We start from the raw sequence: 19,766 nt of genomic DNA on the forward strand, positions 1-19,766 counted from the left end.
TTTACCACTTGGAACTCTTCGTGTAATAGCTTCCTAGTGATCAGCAACCCTCTATCAAGAAAATCATGAACGGAAAAACAAGCCCAGGAATATCATATCAAATATTAGATATATAATCCATAGTCAGACGCTGTTGAAATGTCGCAACATAGAAATCGAAAGTTCACAATTGGGAAAACAAAATTAAATTTAGTCGTAGCGATTGGTTTTCTATCTCTGAGCTTGTGTCTTTCGCTATCTTCTTCTATTCTATATCTTTAATTCAATAAACATGATAAAGTCACCAAATTTTTGGAAGTATTTCTTGAAATAAAATTATCTATTCAGCGTAAATTACGGTAAAAAGAATACTGCTCAATTATTTTCGTTTTTTCCCTAAGAAGGTCCTCATACAGTAAGACTCATACGATAAAAGTAACAAATCGTTCAGAAGAAAATCATAGTTGGTTTGTATGGGAATAGCTATTATTTGTTGAAAAACATTCTTTAAACGGTACAAATATGTTTTCAATCAAAACATTAAGCATCTAGATAATGTCAATTTCAGAAGATCTTTAGTAAGAATCAGAATGATACTTTTTTACATAGTACGTGTTATCCCGTCCTCAGACAAGACACTTGCATATGCGTTGGTCTTTCCTTTCTAAAAAACAAAGGAGGACCAACATTTTCTATTTGTCGTTTAATTGGAATCGGCAATACTTGTTTAAAGTGTAGACATTTCAAATTGTTTATATTATTTCAAGACGAAAGAGTCTTGAACTGTATGTACTCTAAAAGATGTTTTATTTAGTCTTCACATCTGATTCACGCCATATAAATGACAGTTTAACAATAACTTTGTTGTTTGGCTATGCTTGCTGATAAACATTATGTAGTTTGTTATGAGATATGGGTTTTACTCGGTGATAAAGGCTCTTCAACGTCATTTTGTGTCTGTTGGAGAGTTGACAAAGGCGATCATATTATATCTTCTCATTTTTATATTTATTTTACTACATACATACGGCAGAGAAACAAGGCCTGGTATGGTCATGGTTTACAGAACAGACCTATCTTTATCACATTACGTATTAACAAAATTTACACAAAGATTAAATGTTGCCCTGTGAAACTATTTATCAAATGAATGAAAGTGTAAAACGGTTCGAATTGTATGATTCATTTATCAAAAGTTATTGGTATACAATTAGCCGTTTCAGAATCTAAAGGACTATGGGTAATTTCATTGTTCGTACCCCAAAATGAAAATAACGTCACGACATTGGTTGAATTTCCATTGTTTTGGACGTTTTCAACCAATCACGACGTTTCGGTGTACATTTTTGAAAATATTACCCAGAATGCAATAGATTCTGAAACGGCGAATTGGAACGACGTTTAAAAGAAAAGATGAAAGAGTTACACCGCTTTGTGCGGGATAACATTATATTCCTTACTTGAGATCGATATAAACACATGTATACAATTATTTTTCCAGGTATAACAATTAAATATGACTCAACTTAACGAATGACTAATTGTCACTTTCCACAATTTTATGTTGGAATCAAATTACCATATTAAATTTATATATAGCAATGTCAGATACAATTTGAATTCAGAAAAGTGCACATATACATGGATATGTTTGAGACTGTAATTGATGTAGAACATTAAAATACCAAATGAACGATGTCTTGTATGATTCTTATAACAACTCAATTTTGAACCCTTTATGGACTATGAATTTTTCAACTCAAATCTGGACAATACATGTATCGATATTTATTTGCGCAAGGTCGATTTCTATCTGACGCAGCTAGTATTTAGCACATGTAATATTTGTAAAATGTCTACTTTAATGTACTATGGATTCATTATTATTCGTTGGATACCAATTTTCGTGGATTTCGTGGGCACAGTTAAACCACGAAATTTAATGTTCAACGAATGATAAATTTTCTATAGGTTTGTATGCAGACTTCATCAAAACCACGAAATTACATATCCACGAAAATGCAAGTTTTTCTTTATCCACGAAAATTGGTACCCACGAAAACAAATGAATCCACATTATTTGATATTTGATGCTCTCGTGGTTTACTTTTGCTTTTAACTAAACATACTTGTACAATATGAAGTTACATCCTGCGACTTTTGAAAAATGGTTTTATATATAGAGAAGTGGCAATAATGTAGTGTAATTGCCCCGTAGTTCTAAGGGGTTTCCCCAACCTGACACAAGGGTACTGGTACATCACCGAGGGATCCAAAGGGACACATGACGCAAGGGTAACAGTTGGGTACTTCCAGCCTTTTCTTCGTGTGCATCCCTCTCTTCCACGGAACGAGCAAGGCAATGCGCCTGATATCTTGGACTAGACGAGGTTAGCTGGGACTGACACCTTGTAGGAAGGTATGGACACTCTAACACTAATCATAGCTTGTATTAACCCCTCGGGTAACCATAGAGCTCAGCGAGACAGGCCAAATAACACTTTACTGATAGTTGCGGGTGGTTTAAATGTTGGTCCTGCAAGGGATTTGACGCCATTTTGGCATCACTCCAAGATTTTGAGTGTCTAATGTCAATCAGAATTTTGTCTACGGGAGACAAACCAGGTCCTGTGGTTTACTTTCTAGTTGAAAATTAGTGGGAAAACTTCGTTTTTAAATATTTTTTGGGCTGAGAAAAAACTTTTTGAAAAGTTTGCTTCAGTGATAGCGAGGTCACGTGAGCTACAAGATTTGGACGCCATCTTGGATTCTGTTAACAGATGTAAACAAACACAAGCGCAGTTGCTTTTATAGTGTTCTGTTGTATATTTTGTTATTGAATTTTTATAACGTTGTAAAGTACAAAGTCACTATGCAGGGGTATATGATCAATATTAACACATGTCCTAGGGTGATACTTACCTGCATACCTGGCATAGGGGATGCTATAGCAGCAAGGCTAATGGATATGAGGGGAAAAGGTATCCACATTGATCGAGATGTTTTATTCCAAATTTCACACTTGAGAGTGACAGAAGGTATTCTGGGCATAATTGATTTTTTACGGAGACCACGAGGTCATAAAGGGTATATATTATACAATAATATATAAGTTTATTACAATGGTTGTTAAGACTAGATTTTATGAATTGTAGATGGATCTCAAACAGCTTGGATGTACAATAGTAAGCCCATCAGGACTTGTTGTTTCAGAGTACATGTTAGATCATCTTCTGGTCATCAGCCCACGGGGTGATCTTACACTGACACACTGTGTCTTCATTGGATAACTATCACTTACATATGGATATGAATACATTATGCTTTACAAATAGTAAAATCATAAAAATACTGAACTTAGAGGAAAAAACGGAAATTCCCTAATCAAACGGTAAAATCAAAAGCTAAAACACATCAAACGGATGAATAACAATTATGGTATTCCTGGCTTGGTACATATTTTAAAAATCAAAGAATAGATGGTGACTGCTATATATAAACAAGAAAGCTGTTAAACCAAGAGTTCAAAGTAGTGAAGTTATAATTAGCACTTCGTAAAGATTACGGATGTCAGCACGAGTTTGTTGGCTGTTATGGAATATATCTGTTTCTTGTATATTAACAAGAGTTGGGCATTTTTTTAATTTCGGATATGTTCCAAATATTCCTGATAGTTATAATGCTTGATATACAAATTAAACTTTTGAAGAGGATTATCAATTACTAAACATTAGTTCCCATACAACTGGAAATTTCTGATATCACTAAAAATAGTTTTTCGGAAAATACCGTTTTTAAAATAACGAAAAGAGACCTTGACCTGCAGATGATTTGAGTTTACACATACAAAAAATTGCATCATTTATTAATTTGGATGTGAAAACTTTGAACACAAGCAGAACATCAATTTTGAAAGGAAAATTTATTTATTTTTAGAAGCTATGTAACTGAAAATTTTCAGAAATTGATATTAGATAAATACCGTATTTTTAAAATTATAAGCATTAGATATATGGAAAGTGGACTGAGCGTAAGTTTAACTTTTTTTTATTTTTCCAAGGAAAATAGACCACAATTTTGTGTATGCTTTTTGTTTTAATGTGATACTTTCAGTTTTGAATTGCCCTTGGAATACGGTACTTTTGTTATTAAACATTTAACTATTGCTTTTTTTACAGGTGTCACTTGAATCAGGAACATATATATTAACTTAGATATACTTTACCCAGCTTTAATCAACCATGGCGCGTAATAAATCTGAAACAACAGTGTACCATCACACAAGCAAAGCGGGGGCTCGTGCAATTCTGAAATCCGGTCGCATAAAGCAATCAGATAACAGGAAAGGTGACGCACGCTACGGTAAGGGGACTTATGTGACAAGAATGGGACCACAGAGATCAAAAGATAAGATTGCACAGAACAACTACGACGGTGCAACAAACTATTGGGAACAGCAAAAAGATAAGGGTAAAACTGATGTAGCACTCGAAATTAAAATGTCGAAACATAGAGTAACTTCTATAAATGCAACTAGAAGGGATATCCACAAGGTTAAAGGAGATATACTTGCCAGATATATACATAAGATTCATGTTCGAAAAGACGGTAATCAAAATATGTTTACTACGTTTCTTAATCCGAAGAGTAGAAAATAGGACAACCCATAGCATGTGTTCTTCTGAAATAAATTGGATAGTGTACAATTACATTCTAAACATGCATTTCTCTAAATATACACTTTGTTGTATCGTTTTCATACAAAAATGTTTACATGTATATTTTTACATTGTTTAATTTGTTATGTTATCTTTTGTTATTATTCAATCAGGTTAATCTTATTTAAAATGTGTTAATCAAATGTTTGGCTCAATTAAATTTATGCAATACTTTTGTGTAATCTATTTGTAAGTACATCGGTCTTTCGGAATCGAATACATTAATTTTCCAAGGCAACAGTATTATACCAGTACCGTTGTTGAAAAGTAATAAATCAGTTAAGAGAACAAAGAATAAAGGGTATATATTATACAGTAATATATAAAATATATTAAAATGGTTGTTTGGCGTTCTAGACTACATTTTGTTAATTGTACATGGATATCAAACAGCTTGGATGTAAAATAGTTATTCCATCAGGACTTGGTGTGTCAGAGTACATGTTAAATCATCCTCTGTTCATCGCCCGTCAGGGTGATCTTACACTGATACACTGCGACTTCATGGGATAACTATTACTTATATATGGATATGAATACATTATGCTTTACAAAAATTAAAATCACAAAAATACTGAACTCAGAGAAAAAAAATAGAAAGTCCCTAATCAAACGGTAGAATCAAAAGCTCAAACACATCAAACAGGTGGATAACAAGTTTCGTATTCCTGACTTGGTATAAGGAATTTACATATTTTAAAATCAAAGAAAAGATGGTGGCTGCTAAAAAGAAAGCTATCAAACCAATAGTTCAAAGTAGTGAAGTTATAATTTTCCGTTCGTAAATTTTACTGATGTCATGACGAGTTTGTTGGCTGTTATGGAATATATCTGTTTCTTATATACATGTATAAACAAGAGTCGGGCGATGTTTTGATTTCGGATAGGTTCCAAATATTTCTGATAGTTATAATACTTGATATACAGATCAAACTTTTGAAGAGGATTATCAATTACTTAACATTATTCCCATATAACTGGAAATTTCTGATATCACTGAAAATTGTTTTTCGGAAAATACCTTATTTAAGATTACTTAAAGAGACCTTGACCTGCAGATGATTTGAGTTTACACATACTTAATAATTGCGTCATTTATTAATTTAGATGTGAAACTTTGAACACAAACAGAACATCAAAAGGAAAGTAAAACAAATTTATTTTTAGATGCTATGTAACTGAAAATTTTCAGAAATTGATATTAGATAAATACCGTATTTTTAAAATAATAAACATTAGATATTTGGGTTGTAAGTGGACTGAGCTTCAAAAGGTTGTCTGTAAGATCAACTTTTTTTTATTTTACCAAGGGCAATAGACCACCATTTTGTGAATACTTTTTGATTTGATGTGATACTTTCAGTTTTGATTTTCCCTTGGAATTCGGTATTTTTGTTATTAAACTTTTAACTATTACTTGTTTTACAGGTGAAGTGTCACTTTAATCAATCATGGCGCGTCATCAATCTGAAACAACAGTGTACTATCACACTAGTAAAGCGGGAGCACGTGCAATTCTGAATTCAGGTCGGATAAAGCAATCAGATAGCAGGTAAGGTGACGCAAGTAGTAAGGGGACCTATGTTACAAAAATGGGACCACAGAGATCAAAAGATAAGATTGCAAAGAACAATTACGACGGTGCAACAAACTATTGGGAACAGCACAGAGATAAGGATAAAACTGATGTAGCACTAGAAATAAAAATGCCGAAAAATAGAGTAAATTCTATAAAATCAACTAGAAGGGATATCCACAAGGTTAAAGGAGATATACTTGCCAGATATATACATAAGATTCACGTTCGAAAAGACGGTAATCAAAATATGTTTACTACGTTTCTAAATCCGAAGAGTAAAAAATAGGGCAACCCATAGCATGTGTTCTTCTAAAATAAATTGGATAGTGTACAATACCATAAACATGCATGTTTATATTAATCACTTTGTTGTACCGTCTTCATGCAAAATGTTCACATGTTTATTTTTACATTGTTTAATTTGTATCACAAATTTGTAATGCTATCTTTTGTGTTTATTCAATCTGATTTAAAATGTTTTATCAAATGTTTAGCTCAATTAAATTTATGCAATACTTTTGTGTAATCAATTTGTAAATACATCAGTCTTTCGGAATCGAATAAAATAATTTTCCAAGGCAACAATACTATCCCGTTGTTAAACAGTCATAAATCAGTTAAAAGAACAGAGAATAAAGGGTATATATTATACAGTAATATATAAATTATATTAAAAGTTATTGTTTTGCGTTCTAGACTAGATTTTATGAATTGCAAAAGGATCTCAAACAGCTGGGATGTAACATAGTTAGCCCATCAGGACTTGGTGTGTCAAAGTACATGTTAGATCATCCTCTGGTATTAGGTCGTCGGGGTGATCTTACACTGACACACTGAGTCTTCATGTGATAACTATTACTTTCATATGGATATGAATACATTATGCCTTACAAAAAGTAAAATCACACAAATACTGAACTCCGAGAAAAAAAAACAGGAAGTCCCTAATCAAACGGTAGAATCAAAAGCTTAAACACATTAAACGGATGTATAACAACTGTAGTATTCCTGACTTGGTATAAGAAATTAACATATTTTACAGAGAAAAGATGGTGGCTGCTAACAAGAAAGCTATTAAACCAAGAGTTCAAAGTAGTGAAGTTATAATTATCCCTTCGTAAATTTTACGGATGTCATCACGAGTTTGTTGGCTGTTATGGAATATATCTGTTTCTTATATATAAACAAGAGTCGGGCGATTTTTGATTTCGGATAGGTTCAAAATATTTCTGATAGTTATAAAACTTGATATACAGAATAAACTTTTGAAGAGGATTATCAATTACTTAACACTTGTTCCCATATAACTGGAAATTTCTGATATCACTGAAAATTGTTTTTCGGAAAATACCTTATTTAAGATTAGTTAAAGAGACCTTGACCTGCAGATGATTTGAGTTTACACATACCAAATAATTGCGTCATTTATTAATTTAGACGTGAAAACTTTGAACACAGACAGAACATCAAAAGGAAAGTAAAATAAATTTATTTTTAGAAGCTATGTTACTGAAAATTTTCAGAAATTGATATTAGATAAATACCGTATTTTTAAAATAATAAACATTAGATATTTTGGTTGTAAGTGGACTGAGCTTCAAAAGTTTGTCTGTAAGTTTCACTTTTTTTTTTACATTAGTCAGTCTTCAACAATACATTAGAAAAATAAAGAAATACAGCTAATTGTTTTAAGAGTATTATAATTCGGACTATGTTAGATATTTTCCAACATTTTTTTGGGAGTTTTATATCTGGGATGAAACATATACGTAAAAAATGGCATTGTGTTTTTATGCTGAGTTGTTACACGTCTGGCGTACTAAATTATAATCCTGGTACCTTTGATAACTAGTTACACCACTGATCCAAGTTAGAGGGGTATATGATCACACTTGTTAACCCACCGCTACATTCTGTATGTGCCTGTTGTCGTTGGTTTATGTCTGTAATCTTTGTTTTTCGGAATTGGTTTGTTATAAATAGCCTTTGTGGTATGGGTTTTTATCATTGTTGAAAGCCGTGCGTTTGCCTATAGTTTAGGCTATAATTGCTCACACTCAATTTATTTGAACTCTGCTGGATAGTATTAGTTCATATTAGTAATCATATTACATTTCCTGATTATTATTTTTTTTGTTATTTTTTTCACAAATGGCCGTCTATTTGGGGATATTTAATTGTTGCGTCTGATATGGACGTCGATTTGAGGAACGGACGTCGATTAGAGACCGGACGTCGATCTGAGTTTAAAATATTTGTTCCAGACCCTCTGAGTATTTGGACCATACGTGTATGGTCATGACCACATGTTCATATGGTCCGACTAGACGAGTTTATATTCGTTTGGTTATTAACGATTCTGACCATTTGAGTATTTAGACCATATAGGTATTTTGTAAAAATAAATATCTGCTTTCATAGGAACACATGATTCGTCCTATGAACTCAAAATCGATTAGATACCTGAAACCCCTACGGGTGTTTTGGCCACGTGACTTTTTCCTGGCGTTTATAGACACTTTGTTATGTTACTCTTTCTGATTTGTAATTTACCAATGTGTTTTATTTTTTATTAATGTCAATTATTTTCAACATAAGAATAAAGAAACAGCACGTTCAAACAGCTGTGACTATTAAACCGTATAATTGAAATAAATCTTAAAGCATAAACTAATCAAATAATTGAAATTAAAAATTAGTAATATTTAGAACTTTGAATTTGCGAAAATTAAATTAAAATAAACATAAATGAAAAAAAAGGTTCAATGACATAACTGCATATGTATGAGTAGAACATATGATTTCATAAAGGTTCATTCATATGTTTTTAGCATTTTTTTCGGTGTTGATATATTGTGTTTCGTGCGGAAAAATCAATCAAGACTATTCAAAATTGCTTTTACTATAATTTCAATCTTACGTATATCGTGTTATTTACTCGGACCATATGTGTATATACGTTTATGGTCGGACCATATGTGTACATAGATTTAGGGTCATAACCATTCACATATGCTTCAAATATTCATAAGGTCCAGAACATATAAAAAATAAATAATGAAATTCCAACTCAAAATAAATTCATTAAGTTGTTAATTGTTGCTTGCTTATTGTCTATATTCATGACTATAAAAAATGAAATGTTAAAATGATAAGGTTGATCCAATAATCCTAGAATAATTTTTAAATTTCTATTTCTAGAATTCCATTTTATTTAGATCGGGAAAATGATACACTTTAACTTTACTAGTCCAGTAGTTCTCTACAGGGCTTTTCTGCATCATTACAACTGGTTGACAAAATAATTTGATATTTGTTAAAGTGGCCAAGTTTAACCTGTATGATATAATCAAACTGGTACAATTATTACGTATCAGATACTACGAATGATTATATATCGCAGGTTTACAGTATTCCAACAGGAATTTTATATTATCACTAAGAATGTCTTCCACATTCTTTCTTATTTGTATTTAGCGTCGCTACATATAGTCACCCAATTATTGCACTCAATAAGATCAACTTAAGTATATAAATTCCTTACTGTCGAACCACGTGTTGAGGACAGACGGATATATATAGCGCCATGTAATTTTTATTTCAATATTAATAAAAAAAAAAAAAACTTTTAGAAAACCTTGTGTATAATCCGTAAGTATGTTACTATTTAATACCGTTTCTTTTATCCTTCTTGTATATTGCATTTTGGATTTTTAAGTTCGCCTACAAAACACATCTAGCGTCATATATCTTATGTAAATGATTGTATAAAATAACTTTACATTCAGTCAAAATATAATATAAGTATGTATGATAAGTAGAACATGTAGTTTGTTAGACTTTGCTGATTATTTCTTTTTCTGTTCTGAGTTGCTGCCGAAAATGGATGAAGGCAACTGTTCATTTCGATTTATTAAGTTCTGTAAACTTTTTGTTTTCATTTATAATTTTATTTATTACACTATTAGTTTTTACCTTATGATAAGGTACAAAACTCAACCAAAAAAAACAATTAGTTTTGGTCCCAGATCTCTTTTAAAATGCAGCATACATATACACGAACTAATAGATATTCTGGACTTGGTACAGGACATTTTATGAAAAAAATGGTGGGTTGCATCTGGTTATGTGGCTAGTAAAACCTCTCGCTTTATGGCAATGTGAAATATACCGCTAAAAGGACAACATTACAAGACAGGAATACAGTACAAATAAATGCAAGACCAATCAGAACAGAGAAAAACATTATTTCATAATAATATAATAGTAGATTTCGATATGTTAACCACAGAATAACAACGAATACCTTAAGTAATATAGAACAGTACACAAAAACAGCATAAAAAAATTGCGAACTACGCGTCACACAATTGAACCTACGCAACAATAATGGACGTCACATGAAAATTTATTTTGTGGTTTTAATTTTGCGATATAAAGAAAAATCCTGTTTAATTCATATAAACAATTTCGAAATGCGAGTTTGAATTACTGCTGTTATAACCAAGTCCCGTTTTTCGCAATATTTCCTGAAACCACAGCAAAACCATAAGAGTTCAAATAATTTCATAGCTATTTATTGATATGTGATATCCAATCGAAACTTTTTATGATTAATTAATTCGATAGTAGTTAATATGACAAAAACACCAGGTGAATAAATTCATTCTTTCGACTAAAAATTACCTTATTTGCAATATTCTGGTATCTATAAATGAAACAGCAACATATTTGAATGTTATTATATTGGTATATATTTAGATTAGTGTCAATACAACTAGTAATTGTATACCGTTAAAGCCAGATATTGTATATGTAATATATTGAAAAAATTGGTATATGCTATTTCAAATTTCTTAACCTGGATTAATATTCCATATAACAATGTTGTCCTACCACCTTCTTTATTGGTTTTGTAATAACCATTACCTTGATTTGTTGTGTCTGGTACTTCACAGTATCGGACATATTTGAGGTTTTTTTCCGGTGGATAATGTTTCCCTATTCTATCAGAATGTAGAGTTCAGAATATAATACTATTTGTGTCCTCTTTATCAAACAAAGGGTGTTAATAAATGAACTGTTTGTTTTCCTATTGATAAGTTCAAACGGATGAGGGTTTTTTATGTGTCGACAGGGTGAGCGATGCATATAAAGGTAATACTAACAATGACCACTGCCCTTTCCTCTATCTTGATATCTATATCATTAACGGGAAGCACTTGAATACAGAAAAGATCGTTATGATATGTTACAAGTATATAAAGCTTTACATGGATAGATGATATTAAATGGCAAAATATGTTTGGAAATTAATTAAAAAGAGGTGTAAGTCAACTCAACGTCTTCATTCGTTTTCACAAAGGATCATTGATCAATGGAATAGTCTTTCAACAGAAACAGTTTGTGCAGTTCAATATTTTTAAAAATCGTATTAATGATGAACGTTGGAATGGGAAGAAGTTTAATCCTAAATGACATAAGATGACATAATATAAATGCAGCAGTATTTAAATGTGACAAGTATTTAGAATATTGTGGAAACCATCGTACAACATGTATACCAGTACAGGAAAATTAAAATATTATAGTTCTATTTATGCGCATAGCTCTTAGCTAAATCATAAGTATTTTAATATAAAGTTAATTACGAGGCGGCAAAAGAAGTTATCAACTTAATGATCGCCGCAATAATTCAGGTAGAATCCAGGTAGGTAGGTAGGTAGAAGCTTAATACTAAAATTTATGATAATAGAGATGATTTTTCATTTCCTATCGGAAATTATCCATTTTTAGATGGTGGCGTTCCCTTGTCACCATCTTATGGTGTTTATATATCTCAACGTGTACGATTCTCTCGTGTATGTAACAACGTATTAGATTTTAGCGAGAGAAATTTATGTATTACTGAGAAATTATTACACCAGGGTTTTCGATATCACAAACTAGTCAAAACCTTACATAACCTTTAAACAGACTTATTAAGAAGGGATACAGTTACGATACTGTTGTCAGGTCATTAAAGATTGCATATTTTGGCTTTCATATTGATTCACTTATAGGGTCTTTGCATCAGAACTAAACACATTTATTTTAAAAAAAACAGTTGTTGGCATGACACGGGTTATTTTCTTCTTATATATTTTATAATAGTATGATACTAAACCCCTAACGGGATGGATTGTGCCTGATATTCATATGATGAAGACATAATATTTCAATCAGTTTAATTGAAGGCTGGAGCTGTCATGTCAGTTAACTGTTAGTAGTCTGTTGTTGTTTATGTATTATTGTCATTTTATTTATTTTCTTTTGTTACATCTTTTGACATCAGACTCGGACTTCTCTTGAACTGAATTTTAATGTGGTGCGTATTGTTATGCGTTTACTTTTCTACATTGGCTAGAGGTATAGGGGGAGGGTTGAGATCTCATAAACATGTTTAACCTCGCCGCAATTTTGATTTTTGCGCCTGTCCCAAGTCAGGAGCCTCTAGTCTTTGTTAGTCTTGTATGATTTTTTATTTTTAGTTTCTTGTGTATAATTCGGAGTTTAGTATGACGTCCATTATCACTGTACTAGTGTACATATTTTTTAAAGGGCCAGCTGAAGTACGCCTCCGGGTGCGGGAGTTTCTTGCTACATTGAAGACCCATTGCTGGCCTTCGGCTGCTGTCTACTCTACGGTTGGGTTGTTGTCGCTTTGACACATTCCCAATTTCCTTCCTCAATTTTATTAGTAGCCATGAGAATTCAACCTCGGTATCAAATTATAAGCCTGGGGTCTGTTGTTAAACTTGTCGTTAGGGCTAACGCGTCGTTAAAATTTCTTAATCATTCGATTAAAATTAATCATATGATTAGTGTGTTGTTCAACTTGTCGTTAATTTTAACGCTGCGTTAAAAAGGCTAAAACTGTCGTTTAACTTAATCCACCTCTTTGCGGTGAATTAAATTTTAATTATATGATTAAAGCATCCAAGATGGCTGCTGTAACAATGCAAAAATTAGTTTATCCTCGAAATATGAGGCGTTTAAGAGATATTTAGCTCCTGGAAAGAGATTTCAGCCATAAAATACCTTAATATTTGAAAGAAACACAATATAGTTGCTAGGAGTTGAGTTGAAACATAAATTGGAAAGAGATTTGACAAGATGGGGCTAAGGATCGGACGCACTCATACAATGGGCATCACTGAAGCATGATTGGAGCGGGCCCCTCTTAGGCAGTCAGTGCCCCTCCCCCTTTTATGAAAATTTCTAGAACTAACAATTTGTTATTTCAGTTTTAAAAAATCATTGAAAAGGTTCTCGGACAGTGCCATTACACTTGCACAAGTGAATATTTAAAATTGTCACGCTGTATCTTCTTATGCCGTGTGAACTGCAATCGATTACAGTTCTGTTACGATCTACACCATCCGTAAAAATGATCTGAAATGTTAACTTGGCATGCCATACTTGATAAAATGCGGACGTGAAAGAAAGCACCCTTCACATACGCGTCAATGGAGATCGTTATTCCAAATTATTTCGTCATTTATAAAACAAAAGCGTATCTTTCGCATGTGTAGAAGGTATGACTTAACTAAAAAAAATATTTTAACAGATATTTGAAGGAATCATTATGTAAAAACAAAGACTTCAACTGAATTATCATTGCAATCACGGACACTGGCGTTGTTGTCAGACACCAAATTCAGGCATTAAAATCATGGTCATGAATGATGCATGTTGATTGAGGACTGAAGACAATCTCTGACATTGCTTCTGAGTTAGAACAGTCACATGTTGCATGATAAGACTAGTTCAACAACGATTAAAATTTGTTAATATAATTAAGAAACAAACTGCATGATTTCAAGTTATTCATTGAATGTTGGTTTTTCGACCACCTGCATGACCTCATCATTTTAGATACTAAGATTTATGAGCAATAACATGAAACACTCTGGCCCTAGTCATAATTTAAAGTGGAATGCAAATGCTGATTATTACAAAATGCACCCGAAACCATTTTCATGGTAAATAAATGCATATTTTTGGGGCCCTTTATAGCTTGTTGTTCGGTGTGAGCCAAGGCTCCGTGTTGAAGGCCGTACTTTAACCTATAATGGTTTACTTTTTAAATTGTTATTTGTATGGAGAGTTGTCTCATTGGCACTCACACCACATCTTCCTATATCTATATTACTTTTGAATTTGAGATTACTTAATCAGTGCATTCACTGAAATTATTTTTTCATTCAAGCATATTTCATTTTGAACTGGAAACATATCTAAAATATGTTTATGTTTCCATAAGAAAAAACATGAACATGTTATAAGATATTTATTCAATAATTATTGGCACCCAAAACCTGTTTAAAAGAAGAATGTTATAATTTAATGCATCAAAGAAAGTTTTGTAGCCCCTGATTTACAATGCATTGTGGGAAACACGTTCTTCGTTACATTTGTTGTTTTTATAGTGATTAAGATGATAACACAATGTTGACTGCTGTACCCCTATTTTTGACATTTTTACCTATTATGTCTGTTTGTTTTGTTCACGCATCGGTGACTATATAATGGAATTTGATGCGACTGTCATACAAGTGAGAGGTTTAGCTAGCTATAAAACCAGGTTCAATCCACCATTTTCTACATTTGAAAATGCCTGTACCAAGTCAGGAATATGACAGTTCTTGTCCATTCGTTTTTGATGCGTTTTGTTATTTGATTTTGCCATGTGATTATGGACTTTCCGAATTGATTTTCATCTGAGTTCAGTATTTTTGTGATTTTACTTTTTGCTAACTACCCAAATTTAATCATATGATTAAAAATTAATCGGATGATTAGTAAATACAATGATTAAAATAAGTTGAACAACGCAATTTAATCATTGCATTTACTAATCATCCGATTAACTTTTAACGACTGATTAAAATTAATCATATGATTAGTTTAATCACAAGTTGAACAACAGACCCCTGGTACCTTTGATAACTACTTACACAACTGGGTCGATGCCACTGTTGTTGAACGTTTCGTCTCCGAGGGTATCACCAGCCCAGTAGTCAGAACTTCGGTGTCGACATGAATATCAATTTTATTTATAAATTTACTGTTTAGAAAAGTATGAATTTTTCAAAATACTAAGGATGATCTTATCCCAGACATAGATCACCTTAGCCGTGTTTGGCACAACTTTTGGGAGTTTGGGGTCCGCAATGCTCTTCAACTTTATGAGTGTTTGACTTGCTACCTTTTCTTTTTTATCTTAGCGTCACTGGTGAGTATTATGTACACTAAAAGCGCGTATGGAAGCAATTTATTAAAAAAGGAAACATCACCTAAATGTGGATAAATTAAAGAATTTTCTTCAGAAAAAAAATATATGTACATACATTTAATAATGAAAACTATCCATTTTGTTATTTGAGATTCCATATGACTTTAAAAGATTAACATTTTTGTGGTTTGTTGGAGTTCGGTATTATTGGTTTTTTAAACTATTTTTTAATCGATCTTAGTTAGTCTTCGACTTACAGTATTGAGTTTTAGTATCCCTTTATAATCTTTGCCACATGTGGAGCAGGATCCTTCCGGAGCACCTGAGATCACCCCTAGTTTTTGGTGGGGTTCGTGTTGTTTATTCTTTAGTTTTCTATGTTGTGTCATGTGTACTATTGTTTTTCTGTTTGTCTTTTTCATTTTTAACCATGGCGTTGTCAGTTTGTTTTAGATTTATGAGTTTGACTGTCCCTTTGGTATCTTTCGTCCCTCTTTTGTCTCTCTTAAATAAATGATTATTGTATTTTGTATTGTATTGTTTCTATGTTCTAAAATTGTATAGAAATGCATTTAATGACATATTTTGTTGTTTTAAAAAATATTCCACAACAATATTCTAGTCTTTTTTATTTTCTAGATATGCAATAGCTAAAGGCAAAAATAAATCAAGACCATGTCACATCACAAATCAAAAACAACCGTGTACCATCACACAACTCGAGAAGGAGCAAAAGCAATTTTTGAATCTGGTCGAATAAAGCAAACGCATGCTAGTCAAGGGGACGCAAGATTTGGCACAGGAACTTATGTGACTAGAATGGGTCCTCGTGTACCCAAAGATAAGGTTGCCAAAAATAACTATGATGGTAGGTGGAAGAAGCAGAGAGATCAGGGAAAAACAGATGTTGCCCTTGAAATAACAATACCAAAACGAAAGGTTACATGTTATAATCCACGTGGACGGGATGTTTGCAAGGTTGACGGGAATATTTCTGCCAAATATATAAAGAAAGTTCACATTCGTAAGGAAGGAGATCAAAGGAAGTATAAGACTTTCACCATGTCGAAATAAAAAGAATGTCTTTGACCAAAACACATCACCAAAGACTGTTCTTGCGGATGTATCAACACTGGGTTTTTTGTTGTTGGTTTTTTTTTTTTTTTTGGGGGGGGGGGGGGTATTTTGCTACTGCTTATTCACATGCAAAGGTAATATGCGGATTTTTTTACTCATTAGTTTATTAATTTTCTTCAAATTAAATTATTTGCTCTTCCGGCATACATGTGAAACCTTAATTTTGCTTTACATAAAACTTTGAAAAGACTATTGACTTTCTTTGTAAACAGTGTGTCTTGATAATGACTTGATTGAAAGAGGTAATCAGATGAGAGGAAATAAAAAACAACAGACATCTAAATACTGTATAACTTACAACAAAATCAAATTCATTTAGCTGTATACATTATTCTAATTGACGGCATTTTGTTCAATTTAGTTTTTCTGAAATTGTTTAATATATAAAACTCATAATACATTCCAGGATATCTCTTATTTTATTGATTGTGTATTTACATTGTATCATAGATCAAATTTATGCATTCGTATTAGTATACTCAGTTGTGTTAATGTGTCTTTTGATTAAGTTAAGTTAAGCCATTTCAGTAGATATAAAATCATTAATGATACCAGGATTACAATTTTATACTTACATCAGACTCGCGTTTCGTCTACAAAAAACTCGAATAAAAAATTTTTTAATTAAAAGGCCAAATAGAGTACGAAGTTGAAGAGAATTGATGACCAAAAATTACTACAAGTTTTGCCAAATACAGCTAAGGTAATCTATTTCTGAGGTAGAAAAGCCTTAGTTTTTTTTCAAAAATTCAAAGTTTTGTTAACAATTTATTTATAAATATGAACATATCAATGATAACTCAAGTCAACACAGAAGTGCTGACTACTGGGCTCGTGATACCCTCGGGAAAATAAATCTCCAACAGCAGTTGCATCGACCCAGTGTTTGCAAATAAACTCATCATAGATACCAGGATTAAAATTCGATATTTTCGCCAGACGCGCGTTTCGTCTACAAAAGACTAATCAGTGACGCTCGAATAAAAAAATGATATTTTATAGTGTGTCTTTGTGATGTTACACTTTTGTTTCAGATAAGGGCGGTGAAGGTTGTTACCTATAAAAAAAAATTTATACCCGCTGCATGTGTTAGCACCTGTCTTAAGTCAGGAATCTGATGTTCAGTATTTTGATATAGATAAATGACAAAATATCGAATTCTAAGAGAAATTCAAAACAAAAGGTCCTTTTTAAAATGGCAAAATCAATAGCTCAAACACATCTGACGAATGAAAAACAACTGTCATATAATTGAAATGGTACCTGCATTTTTCTTTTGTTGATTTATTTTACGATTATGATATTATTCGGAAATGATATTATCTACGACAATTACAATAAACATATTAATACATTGAATCGTTGAAAAGGATTGAAAACAAGCTGTTTACTCATATTAATCCGTTTACTAAAAAATTAAAAAACATTTCACATGAGTTATGCCCAAGAAGGAGACAGAATTGGTTAAAATGAAGTTACATTAAATGTCAAGCAAAACAAAATACAAAGATAGAAAATATTGGGGTAAACACAAGAAAAGAAATCGGATTCATCAGAAATACAAATGTATAAAAAAGAAGAATGTGGTATGATTGCCAACGAGACAACAATCCACCAGAATTTAAAAAGCATCGATGTTAATCATTGAAGTTGTGCAATAAAATCGTTAAAACATCCATAAAACATTACATTATCCCTTAAGCAATTGAGAAGCCATGTAATTTATAAACAAATAGAGCAGTTCTTTGTAAGCCATATAAAGATACTAGGCTTACAATTTAGAGCGATCAAGACGCGCGGTTCGTCTACCGATAACTTCTATCGAATACAACTGTTTAGAAGGCCAGAATTACTAAGTTAACAAGCTTTATGAACCAAACTTACCAAATGTTCGTTTTAAAGATAGTCTGGATAGTTATCAGTTCTTAAACAAGAATGTGTCCATAAAACACGGATGCCCCACTACCATTATCATTTTTCTATGTTCAGTGAACCGTGAAATTAGGATACAAAATATAATTTGGCTTTTAAATTAGAAAGATCATAACCTAAGGAACATGTGTACAAAGTTTCAAGTTGATTGGACTTCAATTTCATCAAAAACTACCTTGATCAAAAACTTTAACCTAAACGAACGGACGAACGGACGGACGGACGCACAGACCAGAAAACATAATGCCCCTCTACTATCGTAGGTGGGGCATAAAAAGTCGCGCCGAATCTAGAATAATGATACTGAACATATGATAGGGTTACATAAGTACTTTAATAAAGGAAGTTATTAAAAAACATGTACATGTAAATCTCGCAGGATAAGATGTCAAGCCAACCTTTTTTAATCATTTTAACAGTGTGATCCAAATATCACACGCTTAAACAAAATGCACAGATACGATCGAAACAAAAAAGTTAAAAAGCCGAAATAACACAAAAAAGACTAAGAGGTTCCAAATGTCCGAAGATTTTGAAAAAAAACCCGTTCATATGAAAACAAAAGAAGATCGCGTTTAATTGCCAATGAATCAGCTCTCCACAAGAAATGACACTGAAATTAACCTGAATAGGTCACCGTACAGTCTTTAACGAACAAGGCCCCTACCACATAGTCAGCTATTGCATCCTCACATCACGAGTATAAAAATATGCAGTAAATATAAAACAGAAGATGTTGTATAATTGCCAATGCTAAGTTACTCGACTTCTGGTTTAGAAGATACAATGCTTCACATTTTGTACGCCACACGTATGTTTCGTCTTCAAAATTCAACAGTGCGGTTTGAAAACAAAAAGGGAAAAATACTTGGCATTTCGAACCATTAACAGCCATTCATAACACAAAATCAATATTTGTACAGCTAAATACACAAAAAGCAAAGGAACAGTGTTTATGTTGCAAATCTTGATCTCGAAGTCACAAATGTGAATGGTGATTTAATAAAAAAAAAAGATAAATAAAGGTTTATTTAATTTTAGGTTTGGGTAAATTCTTTCCATTATAAGATATGAAAAGAGTTAAGGAACGTTCAAAGAAAAATTGTTTCATCCAATGTATGTGAAGTGTATACATATGAAAAAA

At 32.2% G+C, this 19,766-nt stretch overlaps 1 protein-coding gene across 1 annotated transcript; it reads left to right on the top strand.

Annotated features, from left to right (window-relative positions):
• The first annotated feature begins 3,880 nt into the window (after positions 1 to 3,880).
• LOC134695219 (uncharacterized) lies at positions 3,881 to 6,694 on the top strand. Its single transcript, XM_063556431.1, has 3 exons — positions 3,881 to 4,009; positions 4,158 to 4,587; positions 6,126 to 6,694. The coding sequence occupies exons 2-3, from the start codon at positions 4,221 to 4,223 to the stop codon at positions 6,140 to 6,142; spliced, it is 384 nt and encodes a 127-aa protein (XP_063412501.1). The 5' UTR covers positions 3,881 to 4,009; positions 4,158 to 4,220; the 3' UTR covers positions 6,143 to 6,694.
• Positions 6,695 to 19,766: the final 13,072 nt, after the last annotated feature.

Source organism: Mytilus trossulus, chromosome 13 (genome assembly GCF_036588685.1).
Source record: "Mytilus trossulus isolate FHL-02 chromosome 13, PNRI_Mtr1.1.1.hap1, whole genome shotgun sequence".
Classification (NCBI taxonomy): Eukaryota; Metazoa; Mollusca; class Bivalvia; order Mytilida; family Mytilidae; genus Mytilus; species Mytilus trossulus.

Excerpts from the sequence above, each read along its gene's own strand:
- LOC134695219 (XM_063556431.1), top strand. The coding sequence starts at position 4,221 with ATGGCGCGTAATAAATCTGAAACAACAGTGTACCATCACACAAGCAAA.